Here is a 24,617-nt window from a genome sequence, read left to right on the forward strand (position 1 = left end):
ATAAGTATTCATCAGATAGTGAATCCGGGAAGTCTCCACCTCATTTGATAATGAAAACCAAACATTTGTCATTGGAAGTGTAAACGGCTGATTCTATGTGTAGATCACAAAGACATTTTTTGCCTCTTTCCCCCCTAGCCTGTTGTGAAACTTAAAAACATGTTTTTTGTTTAGAATCAGACAGTACATTCTGGGAGATGACTAAATGTGTAAATCCCAGGAGCTTCAACTTAATATAGGCTACTTAGAAATAACATAGAAAGGCAATCAGGGGAGGAGAATTCTCCTAAATTTTTCATGACATTGTAAGAATAAACACGTGTCCAAAAGTGATACAGCATATTGCAATGGAATAAATTATTAATGTAGTGCTAAGGTGTTTTCCATTCCATACATCTGTGATAAAACTGGCTTTTGAGTTTTGTCATAACTCACTTGGCAGGAGAGGGCCTGGGAATAGTCTATTGTTCCTCCAGTTGAATGACTTCAGAAGACAGTGAAGTAATTCTTTCATCAGTAGTCTTCTTCACTCAGTATGTTCTGTTTCTGATTTTGAACTCACTGTAATCCACCTCATTTGGAAATCTTTACCAAGTCATTTTGACATGCTGTATCCAGCAGTGTTCAATTTTAAGTTTCTTTCTCAGACTGTTAATATAATGTACTTCTTTCCCCAAAATTTTGGTCCCTATTTTCAACTAAATTCAAATTTCCCTGATATATTTACTGATATTTGAAATTTTGAGTTTACTCTATGCATTATGGGCTTCCCTGGTGGCTCAGACAGTAAAGAATCTGCCTGCAATGTGGGAGAACTTAAGTTTAATCCCTGGGTCAGGAATATCCCCTGGAGAAGGGAATGGCTACCTACTCCACTATTCTTGCCTGTAGAATCCCATGGACAGAGGAGCCTGGTGGGCTCCAGTTCACGGGGTTGCAAAGAGTCAGATATGATTACGTAACTAACACTTTTCCTTTCACGATGCATTATAAGTTGTATTATAATCGGATAGTGCTTGGTTCCTATAGATACAGTGATATATATTGATTTATTCCTAATCTGAAACAAAACACACAGTTGCTAACTTCATCAAAAGCTAAGTGCGTGTTGTGTACCCAGAGCAAACTGACTCTGTGTGTGTATTCTTTCAGTTTTTTAGAGTCCGTTTATAGTTGTTTTAGAGTTTAGAGTTTGAACATTTTTTCATTTATTGTAGTTTCTATGAAACAAATAAGGTAAGTTTATCATTAAATCTTGACCATTGTAAAGGATGTTTAAGGTCACCAGGTCCAGTTCTTATCTCATGTGGGAATACTTTTTAGAGTATCCTTGACAGTGGCCAATAAGGCTCATCCTTGATAATGCAAGCCACAGTCAGACCATAGCCTTTGTAAAATTTTTGATTGTCATGTCCTTCTATTGAAATGAAATTTTTGAGTCTGGAATCCGCTTATAAGTCCACTCTCAACCCTCTTAAGTGGTCCAGAAACCACATATTCGGGTGGATAACATTTTTTATCAAATGAATCTGTAGAAATGCTCCATAATAACCAGATGCCTAGAAAAAATCTAGCAGTTTAGTTATCTAGTTTACAAATTGGATTACTTCATTTCTTTCAAATATGTACTTTATAGTTTCCTGCTTCCTTAAATAACATATATGAAATGTAAACTACACATTTTATAATTCCAGAAATGTTTATGGAAAGCCTAATTTGTAAGTCCTTCATAAGGGAGCATTTTCCCTTGGCTTGATGACCTGGTTAATTATGGTGTGTGTGTCCATTATAATTACATTTTGGGGGAGAAAACTTCATAGAAGGGATTTGAGAGATGAGGCTTTTTTTCATGTTTATCTACTACACCTAGGAACTGGGGTTGGCACCTTGCCTTATTATTCCCATATCTCACAGCTGCCATTGAGATACAGAATGTTTAATCACTTTCCTAGTTACTCTCAGCTAGTGAAGTAGATTCATATCCAGGTCTGTTAGTTTTTTCTACTAAATTACACAACCTTCTGAAATCAGAATTCTAAATGCAGTTTCACATGCTCTGGGATAAACATGGAGCAAATGGGAAAAAATTCATATTTTTTTCCAACAATGTACAGTGGAGTATGTCACTGTAGCTTTCGTGGCAGAGGTATTATTCCCATGTTTAGAAGTCTGAGAACCTGCCAATAATTTAAACAATTCCCACTGATGCCAGAAATCATTATTATACAGTTCATGAAAGTGAAAGTGTTACTCCCTTAGTAGTGTCTGACTCTTTGTGACCCTGTGGTCTGTCCGTGGAATTCTCCAGGCACGAATACTGGAATGGCTTGCCATTCCCTTCTCCAGGGGGTCTTCCTGACCCAGGGATTGACCTTCGTCTCTGGCATTGCAGGCAGATTCTTTATTATGTGAAATACCAGGGACACCCTATAAATGCACCTCTTTTATTGTGACTTTGTGGACTGTAGCCTGCCAGGCTCCTCTGTCCATGGAATTCTCCAAGAAAGAAAACTGGAGTAAGTCATCATTCCCTTCTCCAGGGAATCTTCCTAACCCATGGATCGAACGCGTGTCTCCTGCATTGCAAGCAGATTCTTTACTGTCTGAGATACAATGCATACATCAGTGCATTTCCAGTGTCAAACTGCCTTTTCAGGATTTTACTGTATGCCAGTGGGTAGAAGAAAGACTCTATAAAAATAAGTGTGCTGTATCATTTGAGCCTGTGTAGATATAAAACTCAGAACTGTCTAACTCATTTCCTTGTTTTTAACTAAAATAATGTTCTATTCATTTATTTGAAATTTATTTAATGAGCACCTATTATGTCCTTCTTTCATGGAATTTATACTCTGGAGCACAGAGAAAGATAGTAATAATAATTATATAACTAAATAAGAACACTATTTAATCTGTCAGATGATGGTAAGGAGAAAAATACAAGAGAGGGTACTTGAAGGGAAGGTTGAGAAGGCCATGGTAAGAAGTTCACCAACAAGGTGACACTTGGAAATGACTTGAAAGAGGTGAGGTTGTAGGCCATATGACAGGGTTGGATAACAGCTTTCTTGACACTGGGAAAGCACGTGCAAAGGCCCTGCTTTATTGGGAGGGCCGCTGATGTATCCAGAGAACCTAAGAGCAGAGGGCAGCTTGGCTGGAGGGGAAACAGCAGTAAGGAAACTAATAAGCTGAGTCAAAAAGTGAGATGAAGGGCCAGCTCGTGAGGGATTTGTAGATCCTGGTAAAGGACTTTGGTTTTTGCTCTGACTTCAAAAGAAAGCCATGAGGTAGTTTTCAACAGAGCTGTGATATGATCAAAATTTGATTTTAAACAGATGACTTTGGTTATTGTATTAAGACTATAGTATGTGGGGGTAGGGTGAAGGTCAAAGCAGGCTATCATTGAGGTAGGAACAGGCATCTTTATGTTCAGTGACACAGTGTCCACGTGCCCTTAAGCTGCAGTGCCAAAGGGTGGGCAAGTGGCCTCCTCATACACATGATAGCAAACGCTTCACATACGCTCTTTGCTGTCATTGAAAACCAGAAAGGCTATTTAACATCTCACATGGAATACTTTTTAACCTTCTATTCTCCTCCCTGTGTATGTGTCTAAATTTAGTGTTCTGGTTCAACAAATACTCACTCAGAGCCTACTTTACTAGCTGATGAACAAATCATAGTTTTAGCCTTTTTGAAGCCTATAGTCTTATAGTGAATATAACAGTGTGAACAGATAATTATATTGTATTTGTTACAGTATATTATACAATATAATATCTTTTCCCCTATTTGTGAATTCAGAGGAAAAGAAAAGTGTCTCAACTAATAGGTCAGGAATGGAGGTGTCATGAGGGGCAGTTAGGAAAACATTCAAGGCAGAGGTGACATCTGAGCCCTATGTTAATGCATAAGTAGAAACCAACTAACAGGGAGACTGGTATAAGCATACGTGCTGGAGAGGAGACACAAAACAGTTGATGTAGATCTGTGGCGGACATGAGAATGCAAAAGTGAGTAGATCTATCAAGGGACCATTTCACTTTATCTATAAGCCAATGAGAAAGCCTTAGACAGACTATTTAGATACATTACTCTAGAAACTAGCTTACTGGGTTGGAGGATAAGGAGGGTGTCAAGAAGAACATTTAAGAAGGTGTTTCAGTAGGCAGATGAAGAATTTTCGACCAAACTAAACAGTGGTAGTAAGAAGGAAGAAGACACATACTAATTTTTATGAGATAACATTGAGTGTATTTGATATTTGAGGGAAAAAATAATTCACCTATTCCAGCTTTCAGTGTTTCTGTGGTTGATTGTGCAAAGACATGATTTCAAGACTATAGGGAGGAAAGGTAGAGTTCAGTTTTGGCCATATTGAATTGGGGGCCCCTGTAAAGCATGCAGACAGAGCTATCCTGGTATATTCATGATTGGGAATATAAATCCCAAAGAAAAAATTTGGAATGGCAGGAGATGAGTGAGAGGCCTCAGCAAAGAGGCAATGAATTCATGGAGATAATAAAACTAAGAATACTATAGCAAGCATCAGCATTTTAAAATGGCTCACTGTGTACCAGCTACTGTCCTAAGAATTTTACATATAGGTGTACTTTTAATCCTTGCAACAGTCTTATGAAGTAGTTAATATTATTGTCCCCACTTTATATTTAAGAAAACTGAAGCACAGAGAGATTGAGTTACTTGCCTGTGAAATCAGTCTGAATTTGAGCCAGACTTTCTGGTTTCAGCTCTAGGCCTTTAGTAGGCCCTCCGACTGCCATAGCCTACCTTGGAGAATGAGTGAATGAGAAGCATGTAAACTAAGGCTAGAAGCAAGGGGGAAACCCACATGTAAGGGAAAATTAGGAGAAGAAAAAATTCTAAAAGATGAAGAGTAAAATTGTTAAGAAAAACAAGTAATGATTTTAGCTAACATTCAGTTAGTGCTTATGTACCCTGTTCTATTAAGTACTTTATGTGTTGTAGTTTATTTAAAACTTATAACATTTTTCTGTGGCAGTTAGTGTTATTCTGTGCATTACAGAGATGAGATTAAGTAACTGATGGAAAAGACACAGATGGTAAGTACCACTGGAGTGATATAGCTTGAGGAGCTATAGACAGTAGAGTTGGGAATGTGGTGTAATAGAACTCAGAGAAAAGAACTTGGATAAGGATGAAGTGACAAACAGCATCCTTGGAAAAATTCAGAAAAATAAGCACCCAGGCTCTAGTGAGAATGTTCATTGGAATGGTTAAACTAGGAGCCATCTAGCAACAGGTTAAGTGATGGGGCTAAATGGTTTAAGCATGGGGCTGTGTGGGATTAGAAACAGCTAATATAGTGTTCTCTACCTAAAGGTTTGGTTGAGAAATTGGAGAGATCAGCAATAGGAGATGATAGTTGAAAGAACTTTTGCCTTTTTTGGGTTGGTCATGTTTAGAGGTTGAAGGGAAATATCCATAGAGAAGAAAATGTATAGCTAAGTGATAAAGCAAGATGAAGAATATAGGAGAGAGAATATCATTACAAACGAAAGTGACAGGATGGATTCTAAGAAGGAAATGGAAAAATCCCCATTCTCTGAACTGGGGAGAAAAGAAAATATTTTATATGTGTGGATAATTTCATTCACAAAATCCAAGTTTAGCTGTTTGATAGTCCATCTATAGTTATTTGAATTAGGTACTCATATATATATTTCTTCATATAGTTTTAATTTGGAACATATAACAAATCTTCCTTATAGGAAGAAGGTATAAAGTGTGTTTGTGTGATTGCAAAAGAAAAAAAAAAAAAAACTGTTAGAAAACACCACTAAATCACCCTGAAATGATGTACCCAAGTTTATGAACTCTCAGTTTCTGTAATTCCATGTATTTGTATTTACAAACTTCCAAAATGATTTAAAAATTTTGATTCTTAGTAACATCCCAAAGGAAAGCATCCATACTTGCTAAGGCATGTGGTTGTACAATTGAATTTTTTTACCATGTATTTCTCTTTCTCTAAAATACATGAGCATTGCATTTTAAAACTAATAATTGAGGAAAAAGTTAAGTATGCATTGATTTTCTTAGATTTAAATATTTATTAGTCCACTGTGTAATTTTCACCTACCATGACAAAGTAAGCCATAGTTTCTTTAAGATATTCAGAAGATTAGTATAACTGCTCACATTATTATGATCCTTATTTTGAATGTTATAAGTTTGGAATATGTTATTTCTAACCTGAAAATAGAATAGTCTTTTAAACTTTGCCAATGATTTAAAGCAGAAGTTGGCAAGGTACGACCTGGGGGCCAAATCTCGGCCTCTTTTATAAATAAAATTTTATTTGAAAACTGCCATGTTGATTTGTTTACCTAACGTCTATGACTGTTTTCATGCTCTAGCTACAAGGTTGAGTACTTACAACAGAGACTGCCTGACATATAAACACCACAATCTTTACTTTATAGCTCTTTATAGAAAATTTGTTGACCTCTGATTAAAGAGGTCAAAGGAAAATGTATACAAGTAAAGCCTCATTAAGTATCTCTGTATTTTGGACAAAAATATATTTTCATGAAAAACCAAGCCCTCATTTTGTACTGAGCGCTATAATTTTATTGGAATGAGTTTCAGCAAAGCCAAACAAAATGAATATTTTCTTGGAATGTGTTCTTTTGGATTGTATTCTTTACTGACAAAACCAGTGTGCTTCCCAAAGACACTGTAAACAAGATGGAGTTATAGGAAGCAGGTCATAAATCCTCAGTGAGGAAATTTGGAGCAATCCCAAGATACATAAAATATTCTTCACATCCATGCCAATGAGGTATAGCACAGGCCAGTAAACTGCTGGTCCATAAGACCACCATCATAATTTATCCATTGGTGAGCATGGAAGGCTTGCTGCTGCTGCTTCAGTCGTGTCCAACTCTGTGCGACCCCATAGACGGCAGCCCACCAGGCTCCCCCATCCCTGGGATTCTCCAGGCAAGAACACTGGAATGGGTTGTCATTTCCTTCTCCAATGCATGAAAGTGGAAAGTGAAAGTGAAGTCGCTCAGTCGTGTCTGACTCTTAGCGACCCCATGGACTGCAGCCCACCAGGCTCCTCCGTCCATGGGATTTGCCAGGCAAGAGTACTGGAGTGGGGTGCCATTGCCTTCTCTGGCATGGAAGGCTTATTTTCTCCTTAATCCTTTTTGATCTTTCCATTGGAGTTTCTCTACTTAAGAGAAACCATTTTTGTATGTTTGTGTTTCTTGAAAATAAAATATCCGTTGTATGCACTGTGTGGACTGCCTAAATAATGCTCAAATGTACATATTTTTAATAGAAAATTCAAGAGAGGATGTAAATTGACATCAAAATTCAAAAACATCAATTTGACTTCACTCTCGATTCTATTTTTTTTTTCCCGTACCAGAAATTGTCACTTCTCAACTTTGTCTTCAGACCACCTACTGAGTAGGATAAATTCCTCAAAGTCATTTTAAATTTTGGTGAGAAATCTGAGGAATGATTAATTTACCAATCAGTAGTTCTTTCCAGGTAACTTAGAATTCATTGCATCTATACTAAATTTGTACTGTCTCCATGGAAGCATATTTTTATTGATGAGCCATACCTTATGGAGATAGCTTCTCTTGAGAAAACAAAAGAAAGAAAAATACACAAATTACGTCTTTTAAATGTTGCAATTGCATTATGTCATCAAAACTAGGAGAGTTGAAGTAAAATCCTATCTTCATTTGGCTATCTTGTTTGCTAGAGGACTCATTTTCTTGACTTTCACCAGTGCTAGCTAATCCATGACAGGCATCAATGACAGCCATAAGTTTACATTTTCTGTCTTTATTTATGTTTTGAATGCATCGGATTTGTTCCACGTGAATATTATTTCTTCCTTTTTCTAGTTGTCATGACATTAAAATGCATGAACTCTTTGCCTCATTTGAAACATCTGTTTAGCAGTTTTTATGTTTATACTTCAGTCTATTAAAAAATGTGTTCATCTTTTCTAAACTAACAACTCTTTACAGGTAAATATTCAAAACTTATGTTTTTTAGCCTTGACAAGCATGTTTTTATAACATCACGTGCCCCATATTTTAGTTCTGGAGTAATTAGCAGTAGGGCTTATTAATTTTATTTTTTCCTTTGCAATGGCAAAGACACACTTTCTTTTGTACGGTAGGAAAATATAAAGCAACTTTGTAATCTTAAGAATAGATCTAGAGTAACTCTCTTCTGTTAATTTTCCAAGATGATGCTAAACATCTTTGAAAATTAAACATATCTTTTAGATCTATGAAATCAGATCCGGATCTGTTTTATCCTACTGAGACCAGTCTGACTCTGGACATTTGATTAAACAAAGTAGCATGGCAATGCAGAAAGTAATTTTAATAGTATATTTTAGAGACATTTTTGTCTCTGAATTTATCATGCTTTCCTCTTTCCTTTGATCACTAGGAAATTTAGTTTTGAATTGATACTCCAATTAAAGTAGCTGTTGAGTGTCTTATGCTGTGCATTTTTGTGTTCAAACATTAACTTTACTTTCATCCCCTGTCCTCTTATTCCCTTCACCCTGATCATCCTGCTATTCTTATCTATAAACTTTTTCAAATATTTTTTACTTGAAATATTTTAAAAAATATTAAAAAATATTTTTATATTTTACTATACTAAAATATAATAAAAAACATTACTCTTAAACTGCCATTTATTTTCAAGAAGTATTTGTAAAAGTGTATGATTACAGTATTCTAGAGCATGAACAGATCTTATAGACAGACCAGGATAATCATTACAAAAAAACTGGAGTTTTTGTTTGTTTTGGTTTTGGGTTCTTGTTTTTTGACTTCAGTTGCATAATTTAATCATACTCCTTATTTTAGGGCACATTGTCATCATCAGTCCATACAAATCTCGTCTCTTGTTTGACTTTTTCTCCACTTTCCTCCTTGCTTCTCCATATGCATCCACTGCAAGGACTGGAATAAGCCCAATGTTGCGTTTGTATATTGAGCTGGTATATAACATTTTTAGTATACAGGAGCTGTGAAAATAAATAGATTCTGTTATAGCTCTTATTCTGCTTCTGCTTTTTAAACTCAGCACTATGTGTGGTTCATTACTGTTCTATGTACATCTCTGTTTCATTGTTTCTGACAACTGCTCATGCCACAGCGTGCATTCATTGCTCCTAATTGATGCATTCCCCTACAAGTAGACCAAGTGTCAGTAATTCCCAGGACCACATCTTTAATGGTCATCTCTCCAGGTAACTCCTTATAAATCTGAGTGCAAATTTTTAAATTATTATCTGTCAACATCCTTCATTTCGGTAACTATTGTCAGCGTGCTTTCCAGAATTAACGCACCATCTGCACTCTCAAAACAGTTCATGTGGGTTCCCATTTGCCCATATCCTCACCTATATTTGGTATTTCCTAATTTTTGCCTTTCTTCTGGGTACAATGTAGTATTTTATTTAAATTTGCATTTCTAAAATTACTAGTAATGTTGAACTTTGGCATTGCCTACTTATGAAATACTTGAGTTTCTCTTTTTATGAATTACTTATTCATAGACTTTTTCCATTCCACTTTTTACTTCCCTTTGTTGACTTTCAAGAGTTCTTTGCATCTTCTGTTTACACTATTTCTTTATTGAATATAAATATTCAAGCTTCTTTGATATAGCTGATATCTTGAATACAACATTTTTTCACAGAATGGCATTCTTATTTATAATAACTTTCTTCTCAGCATCTTCTTGTATTAGATGCAAGGTTTCTCCATTTGGGTCTTTAATTAATCTAAAATATAAGTACAACTTTTGTTCTTTGTACAGTGTAATAGGTTTCTCCAAATGAGTTACTAGGTAATTCATTCTATCTCTATTGGAGAATCATCTCTATCATATAGCAAGTTCACACTGGAAAGTGTTTTTAATAAAAGGAAAATTTTTTGTTTATATTATTGCATATCATATATTTTCTGTAAGTCAAACAAATGTTTTTTTGTATTGAAGGCAGGCCAGATAAACAAATAAATATATAAACTGTTGGTCTTTATCACTCGACTAAAACTGATTTCATTGTTAAATATATTCTGAACTAAGCCATTTCAAGGCCCTTGTCTATCCATTTCCTATAAAAAGTATGGAACCATATGGTTGATACACATGGAAAGCACTGCTTCTTCCTGACCAGCTACCAGATGTGCAGGGTTCTTTGTTCAATTACTTCTTTTATTCCACATTATGAAACATATTGAATCAATCTTTATAGCTAACAATATTAAAACCATTTTTAGTAAGAAATTTTGTGTTTTTATAGATTTTCTATAAGAATATTTGATAAAATGATGTATTATGTACCATCTTCTTAACCAAGAAAATCTGGTCTGCAGACAGTGCAGCTGAATGAAAACAATTCTGTAATCAAGATATGATTGTTGAAGGTACCCATGTTAACAAAAGTGAAAAGATTAAGTCGTGGAAAGACTTCAAATACAAATTTCTAAGCCATCTTTTTTTATTTTTAGGTATTTGTAGGCCATGGAAGATATATTTAACTTTCAGAGCAATTTAACCTACATAGTGTACGGTTGTCCAGACTCAAGAGTTCAAACATCTTTTATTCCTGAATTTATGATTCACTTAACCAGGAGTGGAGACCACAGTTGTGAGACAGGCACCATCTATAACATGCAAATAAATGGTGTGGGATTTTCCCATTGTAATTGTTGTGCTTCTATATTTTTGAACCAGTCTGGACTTTATGGATACATAATGAACTGTTTCTCAAACTTGGGTTTCTGATTATGAAAGAAACATTTGATTTTTATATCAGAATTGGAAAAAAAAAAAACCATGAAAATACTTCTTATTCAGTAATGAAATATTTGTATTTATTTATATTTTTGCTGTTTTATTTTAAAACACTTTCATAAACGGCTTGCTATATGCCAGAAACTAAACTAGATGACTTTCATGTTTTCTCACGTATTATTCATTCTCATAAGAAGTGTGGTGGGGAGGGGACAAAGGATCATATTTGTGATAATGTTTATATGCAGATTCTTTTCAGGAAAAAGAACTGTGTCCTGGAACTGTTTTTCCTGTTGTATCTGTGGAGCATAGCTTTCTTCATTAGTTGCTAACTGTTCCTGAAATCATGCTTGCTTCCTCTCTATCCAAATCCTTATTAAACTTACCTAAAAAGGGGAATAACTTTTGGATTTATCTTTACTGGTAACCCCTATTGCCTTGCACATTTGTACACTATGAACTAATTAGTATGTTCTCATTTTTCACATGTTCTGAGCACTCAGAAATGTTTGGAATGATTAAGATATAGGCCTTTGCCCTTTTGAAATTTAAAATATGGTTAAATATGGGGTTCAGGATGGGGAACACATGTACACCCATGGCGGATGCATGTTGATGTATGGCAAATCCAATACAATATTGTAAAGTAAAAAAAAAAATAATAATAATTTAAAGAGAAAAATTAAAAAAAATAAAATATGGTTAAGAGATAAAAATTGTATGGAAAAATAATTTGAAGAAGAATAAAAATACTAGCTTGTATGCTACAAATGTGAATGTTATTGAGTTACAAAGAGACAGCTCTACATGGGCTGTGAAGAGAGTATTCATTTAAGAAGGGAAAACTTAAGCCTAGAGAGAAAGTTTTTTAATGGATGGGTAAACAACAGAAAGGAGTTCAACTAATGGAAAGAAAGAAATACTACGACCAGAATAAGACCTAGGAGTGGGAAGTAAAGAGGCAGTACAGAGGCCAAGAGCAGCAGGAGTTGTGAGGCATGGAAGATTCGTTTCTAGTATTGTATAGGTTGCCCCCCACCACCACCTGCCCTTAACAGTACAACATTTTCTTGGGCTGCTACCATGACTTATAATGTTTATTAAATATTCAAAAGACTGAAATAGGAAATGCATTCTTTAAGCTCATAGCTTTCATTCAAATATAGACTGAAGATAAATTTACAAATTAAATATAAACAAATGTAGGCATCATTTAAATGTTTAGTTGATGTAATGATTTTTTTTCCACTGAAATAAGCTATCTCCATGAACATATTATGGGATACAGGCTGCCACATATGTGCGTGTGTAAAACATCTATCCATAACACCTTGTGCCTTACGATGACTCAGTCCCCCCCACACTTTTCTCAAGTGACTTCAAAATTTTTATGTGCATTAGTACATAGGGGTGTTGTTTGGTTTTCATTTGGCTGGAATGTAGCATTAACATATTAAATCCAGCTTTGTTCTTAGCAGCTGGAAACTGTTCAAGCACTGAAAATGGCTCAGAATCAATGATAAACAAAAACATTCACCAGGAGGTTGATCTTCCACATGATCCCATATAGTTTATTAATTTATATTGATTATCATAAAAATAAATACATTGAGAAATCCTTCTAGAAAATTCACTCATCTCCCGAAATATACCTCTTCTACCAACCCTAGTGAGAAATACCACATGAAGCTGTTTTGCTATAGAGAATTAGAAAGATAACATCTAGTTAACTGAGCAATTCTTACCTGCTCAGACAATGTGTTTAGCTGCTCAGTTGTTTCCAACTCTTCATGGCCCCATGGACTATCGTAGCCCACCAGACTTCTCTGTCCATGGAATTCTCCAGGCGAGAATACTGAAGTGGGTTGCCATTCCCTTCTCCAGGGGATCTTCCTGACCAAGGATTGAAGCCGGGTCTCCTTCATTGCAGGTAGATTCTTTACCATATGAGCTGTCAGACACACAATAAAGTCTGAATAAGTTCTAAGTCAGGAATGTTACAAAAGGGAATGGACTTTGAAGAGTTAAATGGTACTCATGGACAGAGGAGCCTGGTGGGCTATAGTCCATGGGGTCTCAAGATTTGGATACAACTTAGTAACTAAACCACTACCCACCCATATGTTCAAATAAAGGGGAAAGATACCAGTCAAAAGAAAACTCATTACGGGACTATTATGTATTTACAGGTAATGTTGCAGGCTCAGATGTATAAATGGTAATAGGTGAAATGCTGATATTAAGGGAGAAAGGATACTTTTACTTTGGGGTGTTAAAGAGCTCTGAAGAGGTGACATTTAGTTCATTCTTTGGGATAAGAAGGAGCCAGTTGTATGGGAGTCCTTTCAGGACCTGAAACAGAATCAAGTTGGGCATGAAAGCGGGAACAGAAAGAAGGATTTGGGGGGGTGACTGCCATGCTGCTGCTAAGTCGCTTCAGTCGTGTCCAACTCTGTTCAACCCCATAGACGGCAATCCACCAGGCTCCCCCGTCCCCGGGATTCTCCAGGAAAGAGCACTGGAGTGGGTTGCCATTTCCTTCTCCAATGCATGAAAGTGAAAAGTGAAAGTGAAGTTGTTCAGTCGTGTCCGACTCTTAGCGACCCCATGGACTGCAGCCCACCAGGCTCCTCCATCCATGGGATTTTCCAGGCAAGAGTACTGGAGTGGGGTGCCATTGCCTTCTCCTTGACTGCCATGAGATAAGGTCAAAAAAATAAAAAATAAAAAACAGTCATGAAATAGGAGAGTCTAACATGTAGCAAAAATAGTGAAATGGAAGGGATGTTTATGCTGGTCAGCCCTGAAGAAATTTTGGTGAGACCTTGATGTATTTGATATATGGATAGAAAAATGATAGTGAAATACAATATCAGCAGTTAAGGGTAGGTTCAAAAATAATGATGATATGGTCAGAAAGAGAGAATTTAATAAATGGGAGGAGAGTGCAATTTGAGTGGAAAGTCACTGAAATATAGTTAGTGAATTGTCATATACTTAGTCCTGGTCAGTATTTTATAATTAATAAGAAACACAAAATAATGGACTATTCATGTGTAAGATGTACCATCTTAGGGAAGTTGATCAAAATGAGAAAATAGAAGAATTATCAACGGATGCAAATAAAATGTGAGATAAAGGAAGGACAGAGGCTTATGCCTCTGAAGGAAAGAAAAATCGACAGAAAGACCAAGGAGAGAACCAGTATAATGGCATGTACTACACAGAACAAAAGACATTTAAGGAGTCAAGTCCATCTGTGTCCATAGTGAAAAGTGAAGTCACTCAGCCGTGTCCAACTCTTTGCGACCCCATGGACTGTAGCCTACCAGGCTTCTCCGTCCATGGGATTTTCCAGGCAGTAGTACTGGAGTGGATTGCCATTTCCTTCTCCAGAGGATCTTCCCAACCCAGGGATTGAACCCGGGTTTCCCACATTGTAGATGGACGCTTTACCGTCCGTGTCCAAGGAAGCCACTAATTTAAAAGCAGTGGAGGGTGTGTTTCAGAGACAGTTTTTATTGTCAGAGGCATGGTGCGGTCACATCTAGGTTCCATAGGTCATGAATTTGTGGAAAAAGATAGTGGTAAAGAAGACTGCCAAGAGGACTGGGGAAGATGAGCAGAGTGGCACAGAGTCCTTTGAGTTCTTTTCTGTGGCAGATGAAAAAGATAACATTCTCAAGGATAACAAAAAGTTTCTATATAGTGAAAATGGTTTGGTTTGAGGGCTCTTCCTGGCTCATCACTGGAGAACTTCCTGAGTTAATGGCTATCATGTTCTGTCCACCAAGACATGGTCCTGACATGTCAAGGAAGCCCCTGTGAAGGATTCCAGGAGCCCCTTTTATCACCTGTGTCTCTATGAAGCTGCTGAATAATTGATCTTACATGGCTGAAAAGAATAATGGCTGGGAGCCTTGTAATTTATCATTAACATCCCTATTTGGCTTGCAATCTCTTTTGTTGTTGCTTACTTGCTAAATCATGTGTGACTCTTTGCAAGCCCATGAACTGTAGCCCGCCAGGTTCCTCTGTCCATGGGATTCTCCCAGGCAAGAATACTGGAATGGATTGCCGTTTCCTTCTCCAGAGGATCTTCCTGACCCAGGGATTGAGCCTGTGTCTCCTGCATTGGCAGGCATGTTCTTCACCACTGAACCACCAGGGAAGCCCTATAGTCTCTTATTATACAACTAATACCATTTGTTACATTATTCACAGATTATATAAATGGCCACACAGGAGTAATCACACATGAGGAGTACCACTGCAACTTAGCTGTGCCCGAACTGATTAAGCCTCGAGAGAGCTGAGCCTGGCAGATCTTGTCCTGATCTAATATTGGGACAAAAACTGTGCTTTTGGTAATGGCCTTTCCTGCCAAAGTGGTAGGGGGGCTTTGCATGCCCCTCTTATATTGGCAAAGGTTAATGTGGGTTTTTTTTTGTCTATTCTCAAAAGGGAAGTCAGCTAGTGTATTGCAAATCACCTTTCTCCCATTGTAATAGGATCTTAGGCCATGTGAAAACACATGCTAGTTTGTTTTTAGCTAAAGGAAAGGACAGGCGTCCAGTTTATTGGACTTTGCTTTGTTACTATTATGTAGATATTGTATTGTTTACAATTTGAGGGTTTGTGGCGGTCCCGTGTGGAACAAGTCTGTTGGCACCATTTTTCAACAGCCTTTGCTCACTTTGTGTCACCTTTTGATAATTCTCACCATATTTCCAACTTTTCGTTGCTATTGTATCTGTTATTGTTGGGACAGTGTGTAATTTCCTTGGTTCTGTCTTGTCACAACAAAAATTTGAAGTGATGGACCAGTGTTAAAGCCCTCGGACAGACCGTGTCACAGCTCTCGGACAGATCAGTGTTACAGCTCAGTTTTATTTAGAAAATAAAGGAAAATACATCCTCAAGGCATGAGGGCATGCCAACCCAAGAGACGTGAAGAGGAGAGAGAGAGAGCATGAGAGAGTGAGAGAGAGACCCCCAGCCCTTTGGCTCCTCTTTTTATGTTTTTTCTCCTCCCCCTGGGCCTGCCCTATGTAAATTGGGCTAGCCAGGAGTGCTGTGTCTTCTACCTGAGGTCCTCACTCCTGTCTTTTGACTTTCCTTTGTTCTATTTTCGTGGGCTTTTCCCTTCCTTGTCTTTTAGCCACTGCCATTCTGGACTCCTTTTTCCTATTCTAACTACCTAACATTACGATCTGTGATCAGTGATATTTGATGTTGCTATTGCAAAAAGATTAATAGTTCTTTGAAGACTCAGATGACAGTTGACTTTTTTAACAGTGTTTTTAATTACGGTATATCCATTATTTTTTAGACATAACACTATTGCACACTTAATAGACAATAGTATAGTAGAAAGATAAATTGTATATGCACTGGGAAACCAAAAATTTGTGACTCATTTATTGTGATATGCTTTTTAATTGTGGTCATCTGGAGTGAAACCCACAATAAAGTATGTCTGTATATAGGAAAGGTAAAGGTAAGTATTCATAGCTCTGTACACAGTATTCTCACCAGTGTTATTTAAACTCCACAGCAATCCTTCAAGTTACATTATAACTATTACTTCCTTTACAGAGAAAATGAACACAGAAAATACACATCAGTACCCCTAGACCACACGGTTAGTAGACAGTGGTGCCAGTGTTTGAATCTAGCTTTGTCTAAAGTCAAATCATTCACTCACTAGTACGGCTCAGTTCAGTTCAGTTCAGTCGCTCAGTCGTGTCCGACTCTTTGCGACCCCATGAATCACAGCACACCAGGCCTCCCTGTCCATCACCAACTCTCAGAGTTCACCCAGACTCACGTCCATCGAGTCAGTGATGCCATCCAGCCATCTCATCCTCTGTCGTCCCCTTCTCCTCCTGCCCCCAATCCCTCCCAGCATCAGAGTCTTCTCCAATGAGTCAACTCTTCGCATGTGGTGGCCAAAGTACTGGAGTTTCAGCTTTAGCATCATTCCTTCCAAAGAAATCCCAGGGCTGATATCCTTCAGAATGGACTGGTTGGACCTCCTTGCAGTCCAAGGGACTCTCAAGAGTCTTCTCCAACACCACAGTTCAAAAGCATCAATTCTTCGGCGCTCAGCCTTCTTCACAGTCCAACTCTCACATCCATGCATGACCACGGGAAAAACCATAGCCTTGACTAGACGAACCTTTGTTGACAAAGTAATGTCTCTGCTTTTGAATATGCTATCTAGGTTCGTCATAACTTTCCTTCCAAGGAGGAAATGTCTTTTAATTTCATGGCTGCAGTCACCATCTGCAGTGATTTTGGAGCCCAGAAAAATAAAGTCTGACACTGTTTCCACTGTTTCCCCATTTATTTCCCATGAAGTGATGGGACCAGATGCCATGATCTTTGTTTTCTGAATGTTGAGCTTTAAGCCAACTTTTCTCTCTCCACTTTCACTTTCATCAATAGCCTTTTGAGTTCCTCTTCACTTTCTGCCACAAGGGTGGTGTCATCTGCATATCTGAGGTTATTGGTATTTCTCCCGGCAATCTTGATTCCAGCTTGTGCTTCTTCCAGTCCAGCGTTTCTCATGATGTACTCTGCATATAAGTTAAATAAGCACAGTGACAATATACAGCCTTGACGTACTCCTTTTCCTATTTGGAACCAGTCTGTTCCATGTCCAGTTCTAACTGTTGCTTCCTGACCTGCATATAGATTTCTCAAAAGGCAGATCAGGTGGTCTGGTATTCCCATCTCTTTCAGAATTTTCCACAGTTTATTGTGATCCACACAGTCAAAGGCGGCCTTACTGTGCTCTTCTTATCCTGAATTATAATTATTTACCAATAGAAATAATGTCTGTAATTTATTATGTCACAAACATGAAAAGAAAATAGTGGAGTACTGAAGGTATATGCAGACTTAATATTTACTAGACCTGTGAGGTTCTTCAGAGCAGAGTCTGGACTTTTATTGTTTATTTTTTAGTCTGTTAAATAGACAGTCTGGTAGAATTGTAGGAAGTGCTCACTGAATTAATGAATGGATGGATTCTTTCTGATAAGGAGAGAGAGTGTGGATATCACAGCTCTCCCAACACAGGGCCTCATAGACTGATCAGTGTGATCTGGGAAACATAAGAACCTCTGAGCTAATAATGTGAGAAATTGCATTTATTTTGCCATTAAAAAATTATATTTGACAGTTCTTCATTACACTCAAAGCTTGACTGCTATACTGAACTGGATGTTTTTTCTAATGGGTAATGGAAATCATTAGGGAAAAAACCCTCTCAGTTTCCTCTTAACAATATTGGTGTAAAATTACCTCTAAGTCTGTGATATGAAGTGATCTCAATATAAATAAGTTTAGGACAAACACATGTGTGCCCAGATACACATGTTCACACATGCATACACACCTAATGTAATTATTTAGCCTCTTTCTCCTATATATTTATATTATATATAACATAATGATATAAATATAATATAAAATAAACATGTATGTATTAAAATATTAATATGTAAATAAAATATTAACATAAGGTATATACATTTATATAGTATATTATAGGCTTCCCAGATGGTGCTAGTGGTAAAGAACCCACCTGCCAATGCAAGAGACAAAAGAGAGGCAGGTTTGATCCCTGGGTCAGGAAGATCCTCTGGAGGAGTATGATAACCCACTCCAGTATTCTTGCTTGGAGAATCCCATGAACAGAGGAGTCTGGTGAGCAACATTCTATAGGGTCTCAAAGATGTCAGACATGATTGAAGTTACCCAGTGTGCATATAATATATTATATAGTTAATATATTCATTATATAATATATGTATAATATATAATTATGTATATATGACTTATAGGATTTCATCATATGATTGCAAAAATTAAAAATAAAATTTCTAGATAGTGGAAAGGTATAAGCTGGTATTCTATTTCCTGGATAATACTTCAGTGCCTTTGATTTTCTTGTTCTTGTACAGGTGAAGACAGATGATAGAGTGGTTAAGATGGACCTCGGTTTACTCTTCCTAAGAGTACGCAGAATGGATGCTGGGACCTATTTTTGCCAGACAGTAGAGCATAGTTTTGTTCATACAATCCGTAAAATCACCCTGGAAGTAGTGGAAGAGGAGAGAGTGGAGGAGATGTTTAACAAAGACTTTGAAGAGGATAGGCTTCATAAGATGCCTTGTCCTGCTCAGAGCATCATCCCACGTGGGACAAAACCATGGTACAAGGAATTCTTGCAGCTGATTGGTTATAGCAACTTCCAGAGAGTGGAAGAATACTGTGAAAAGGTATGGTGCACAGATAAGAAGAGAAAAAAGCTTAAAATGTCCCCTTCCAAGTGGAAGTATGCCAACCCACAGGAAAAGAAGCTCCGTCCCAAAACTGAGCACTATCGCCTGCCAAGGCACGCGCTGGACTCCTGATGGGGTGAAACCTTCTACTGGCTTCTGAAAAATTTATATTTAGAAACTAAAAAAAAAGAGAGAAACCATATACTTTCTTTGTATTACTTAAAAAGAGTTTTCTGTAATATAGAAAGGACTATAGAGGTGATATCATAAATTGTTCTATATACTCATTTGACTGGTTAACCTCACATAAAATTAACTAATTTTTTTTAAAACCATGGATTGCTCAATGATTTCACATTCTGTTTATCAAAAGATAACCATAATTGTAGATTTGAGTAATTGGCTGCTCTTCCATGGCAATTATTATTTTACTCTTGAAATTAATGCAATATTGCTGAAAAATTAGATATTTTCCATAATCATGGCAAAAATAAATAAATGTTTTAATCTTTTGAATTTTGCCTTTCCATCACAGTGTAAAATATATAGATTATCACATACTTTAACATTCTCAAGTGAACCATCTGTACTCTTTTAAGAATTAATGTAGTAGTGTTGTCTAAGCCATGAACTTTATGAAGCAGGTCTGTTGTAATTATTGTAAACTATGAAAGAAAAATTGTGGTCACTAAAAAAAAAAAAAATTGTGGTCACTTTGAGGCTTGTGTCCTTCCTAAAACGTTCAGTAATAAACCACATTCACAATAGTTCTGTTTCAGAATGAAAACACATTCTTTGAATTTCACTCCAGGACAGAAAGAAGAAAGTTAACGTTCACATCTCAAAGACAGCAAAGAATGTCAAGACAGATGGAGTGACAGAAAACATTTTTGCTGCCCTCTTGTGGTAGAAAAGGTATATTCTCACATCTTTTTTTAATTCTATGGATTGTCCAGTAAAAATTTAGAACCAGTCTTTCAATAAACACATCTAGGTCATTTTCAGAAAAAAAAAAATTAACAAGTAAAAATGTGATTCTTATAAGGTATTTATGAATAATTTATTATCTCACAAACCGAAAATGAAGGTATTAAAGCACTGAAGCCCTATTAAAACTTAAATTGTAAAGATTATTTAAAAAAATAATCTTCCCAGAAATCTAAAAGCTATTCCAGAAACATGTTTTATTTTTTAAAAAGTAAAATATTCTGCACTCAGATATCAATATTTCCTTTTAATTTTATATTAAATAGGAAAGTTGTTTCATGAGGTTCAATTAACTACCAAGATGTTTAGAGCATCTTTACTTGTTTCTTATAAATATTATCAGAGGTTTTTATATTTGAAAATGACTATTTCCTGAAGTTTTTTTATCTTATTTTATTTAGCTGTTAATTTTCTAAAGTATGAAATTCTGAGAGTTTTCATTTAACTAAAACTAAATGCAAGTGAATTACACATAAATAATTATGAATATTTATTTAAATTTAAGTTTGAATGAAATTATTCTCAGTTTTCAAAATTAGCTTATAGGCTATAGTTGATAATGTGATGGTTTGCAATTTCATTCAAGAATTATTAAATTTAAGACAGTTTGGAAAGTTCATTAAATAAGTTGCCAAGCTCCAAAAGTCCTAAAGGAAACAAATATATTAGAAATTAACATTCTCTGAAGTGCACAGTTGTTATTTACCTAAAAATCAACTGGAGGTCATTAATGTCCATTTCAGTATTAACAGAAAGCTGTATGTGTTTCAATAAAGGCCTACCGAGTGTGGAGATAGAGAACCATAACCCCAGATCAGAGGGTCCTTAGCAAAGTTTGTGTCTGCAGGACTCAAAGCACCATTGAAAATATTGTTCTATTAACACAAGTGAAGGGAAGGTAGGATTTTCTCCTGTATTCAATTTTTTTTTTTTTTTAAGTAAGGCAGGTACAGTATATGTGGCTATCACTTTCATCTCAATAACACACCCAAAAGCAGTTAATGAGAGCAGTGATGTTAACTGTAAGCTAAAATATTTTGTAGCTTAAGAAATAAAACTGAGGAAAATAACTTTTCTGTTATGTAAATCTTAAGAATTAAATGATTCTACAAGCTGTTTCAACTAAAATGAGATGATTATTTTAATAAGACCAAAAAACCTTTTTAAAATGCTAACTGATAGTCTGATAAAATTTTGAGGACACAAGTTCACAATTTAGGGAGAGGACTAAATTTCATATATACTTATTTTTCCATCTTCTTACTTTCTGTCTCTCTCCCACCCTTTTTTCCCTCCTGTATTCTCCCCCATGCAGGTATCCTGTCTTTCTCTCTCACACACACGCACACACACACACTTTTAAGATACTGCCTTTTCAAAAGACAAACCAACAACCTATGCTGTCCTGTCCTTCTTGAGAATCTGAAACATACCACAAAACGTATTCAGCCTTTTGTTCCGTTTGGCATTAGAAATCAAATGTAGAATCTCCTTTGAGAAATGTGCAAACTTGGAAAATCACAGGTGAATTGGTCCTCTTTATGCCCCTTTTCTTGAACTCAGGAAGGACACATACTTAGTCACCTACCCTGGCCCCAGCACATTTTCCCCAGACATCATGCCCTCTGGGAACACACAGGTGAGAATCCTAAGGGACATCTCCACGTAAGTCAGTCTCCTGCTTCTTCAGATGTCCTCTGTGATGTTCTCCGGGAAGGGAGAGGACCTGTGAATAGAATGAGCTTTGGCATAAAATCATGTGCACCTCAGTTTTCAGTCCTGTGTCACCTGTTAAGCTAAAGATGGAGATTTGTTAGCTAGAAGGACTATAACTTGAATGGAATTTACTTTATGATTTGTGAGGTCTCTTACACATCTAGCCTTTTATATTGTTAATGTTTTCTTTTGTGTTTATTACTGAATATTTCAGTGCAAATTTATCAACTCGGAGAAACAGAGATTAAAAATAGAAGTAAACACTAATACGAGCTCTAGAAAAAAAAGGGAACAGAAAGTCTTTGCCTGCTAAGTAAGTGGCAATTCTATATACATATATATGTGTATATATATATTAGAGTCTTTTTTCCTTCCTAAAGTTAGTTAAATACTTAGGAGATTTTTATCGAGTATTTAATATTTACTATAGGGTATAGGGTTTTATAAATCCTCATAGTGATTATGAACATTTGTAAAATTTGTAAAATACAGTAAATCATTTTGGGTGCTTGTGTAAGCATGAATCAAACACAGCAGCTGTTGTCCTTAAAATGCATTGTCTTCAGCTTGACAGATACATTAAAATATTACAAATATTACCTAGCCTTGAATAGGTATTTGAGATCCCAGGAAAAATTGCCACAGTCATAATGACAGAAAGGAGTTGATGTTCTTTTTCTTACCGCAGAGAATCACTTTGAATTACTTCTTCAAAAACAGTGCTCATTTTTCAGGCCAACAACTGTTGCATTTGAATCAGATATAAATAATTGGTTTCCAATGAAAACTTTTGATTGTAGTATGTTATTTAAGCTGGTATGTTTATTTTTCTTGGGAAGATAGCATTATCTTTTGGCTTTCATTATAAACTGAGTGTGTTCTGTTTGTGTTTAAATGGCTTAGTTATAAGCTGGAGGACTGTACTGGGGTATTTTTGTCTAAATGACTTCCTTTTATTTGCTTGCCCACATCCATAACAGCATGTGCCATATTGTTTCTGCTCACTGATGATAAGCTATGAGACTTATTACCACATGGTGGCAAGCTGCAAAGACCATTGACAATGGGTCTCTGACTGTCACATGGATCTGCCAATGTACACTGCATAATTTGTACCATTATGTATAATTTCTATTTAGTTCAACTTAGAGGATAAAGAAATAAATATTTGTGAAACCCTTAAGTGTTGTCTGAGGAGTGTTTTCTAAGTTCTTGTCTGTTGAACCCAAGTTTCATAATAATATCAAGCCTGAATGTCAACATGCAATACTGGACGAGCATTAATTTTCAAGGATTTAGAATAGACTTTAGTTCACTTTCGTTTCAAATGTATAAGTCAACTTTCTAAGGAGGAGAGTGTTCATCTCATTGTCTTGGAGCAGTTGGATTTGTGCCTTCCACACCGTGTTTCTAGAACCAGTAGCCAGAAATTCCTTTCAAAGCTGCATCATCCAGGTGAGAGATTTAGAAAATGAATGCTTTTAAGATGATAACTGGTCGGATGTTTATGATTTTTGCAAGCCTCAACTTGTATCTAAATTGCTGTCTTCCCTAGCTCTGGGAATTGGTGATAGACAGGGAAGCCTGGCGTGCTGCAGTCCATGGGGGTCACAAAGAGTTGTACATGACTGAGTGTCTGAACTGAACTGCTAATTTTAATAAGAACTTGGGCTTCCCTTGTAGCTCAGTCGGTAAAGAATCTGCCTGCAGTACAGGAGACCCGGCTTTGATCCCTGGGTTGGGAAGATCCCCTGGAGAAGGAAATGGCAACCCATTCCAGTATCCTTGCCTGGAAAGTCTCATGGACACAGGAGCCTGGTGGGCTACAGTCCATGGAATCACAAAGAGCTGGGCATGACTGAGCGACTAACACTTACTTGCTTACTTACTTGTTGAGGTGATTTAACGATATTTAATGTTAAATGACTCCTCCTTTTGGGAGTTTTGTTTTTAAGGCCAAATTTATTGTATCAATAAGTAATTATTCCCAATGTATTAAAGGAAGAACTTGGCAATCTAGAACACTGTTTCTGGCAGCTTTGTGGTAAGAAAGTGCCATTAATGGTAACTGTTTATACATGTTTCACACTTGCATGTATGTATAATACAGGACCTACTTTTAATGTAGTATTTGATGAACCCATTGAAATGGATTTTTAGATACATATTTAGTCATTATTTGAGGGAAAGCAGGGAAACAATTGTGAGGATTAGAAATCTCGTACTTGTTATTCAAAGGGAACAAAAGTATGCACCCATCTTTTTATTCAAAAACTGTATGCCAGGCAGGGGATAGTTGCTTACTAATGCCATTAAGTTATGTAAATGAATAAAATTGAATTGCATTTGTTCTAAGAGTATGTTTTCATGGGAAATAGTCCAAATCTTCATTTTCCTCTGTGTACTAAGAACCTCAACAAGAGTGTAGCTTTAAAAAAATTTTTTTTCAAGTCTTTGGAATGTTGTGAAAAGTACTTCTAAATATGAATCTTGGGACTTCTGGTCAGGACGACATTTAAAAAGCCACACTTTGATTCAGAGGAGCTACAATGATGTAGCAATGATAACTGCTACATAAAAAGAAAGAAAATAGTAATTTAACAAAAAAAGAAATAGAAACATGCAAAAGGAGTCTATGAACTAATATTCCAAGACATTTCAAAATATCTGAAGCTAAGTGAAAAGTGACATCTGGAGAAAGTGATGAAAAGTGGCCTCTCAACTGGAACTGTTGGCTTAGAGCAATCTGGTTAGGGGATTCTTTGTGCCGTAAAATAG

The 24,617-nt window shown here is 36.4% G+C and overlaps 1 protein-coding gene across 1 annotated transcript in view; it reads left to right on the forward strand.

Annotated features, from left to right (window-relative positions):
* The window catches only part of SEMA3E (semaphorin 3E), a 273,615-nt gene extending 250,593 nt beyond the window's left edge, over positions 1 to 23,022 (forward strand). Inside the window, exon 17 of the mRNA XM_003585955.6 lies at positions 18,816 to 23,022. Within this exon, the coding sequence (XP_003586003.2) occupies positions 18,816 to 19,268 (453 nt within the window). The 3' untranslated portion in view covers positions 19,269 to 23,022. The remainder of the gene's footprint in view (positions 1 to 18,815) is intronic.
* The last annotated feature ends 1,595 nt before the right edge of the window (positions 23,023 to 24,617 follow it).

Source organism: Bos taurus, chromosome 4 (assembly GCF_002263795.3).
Source record: "Bos taurus isolate L1 Dominette 01449 registration number 42190680 breed Hereford chromosome 4, ARS-UCD2.0, whole genome shotgun sequence".
Taxonomy (NCBI): domain Eukaryota; kingdom Metazoa; phylum Chordata; class Mammalia; order Artiodactyla; family Bovidae; genus Bos; species Bos taurus.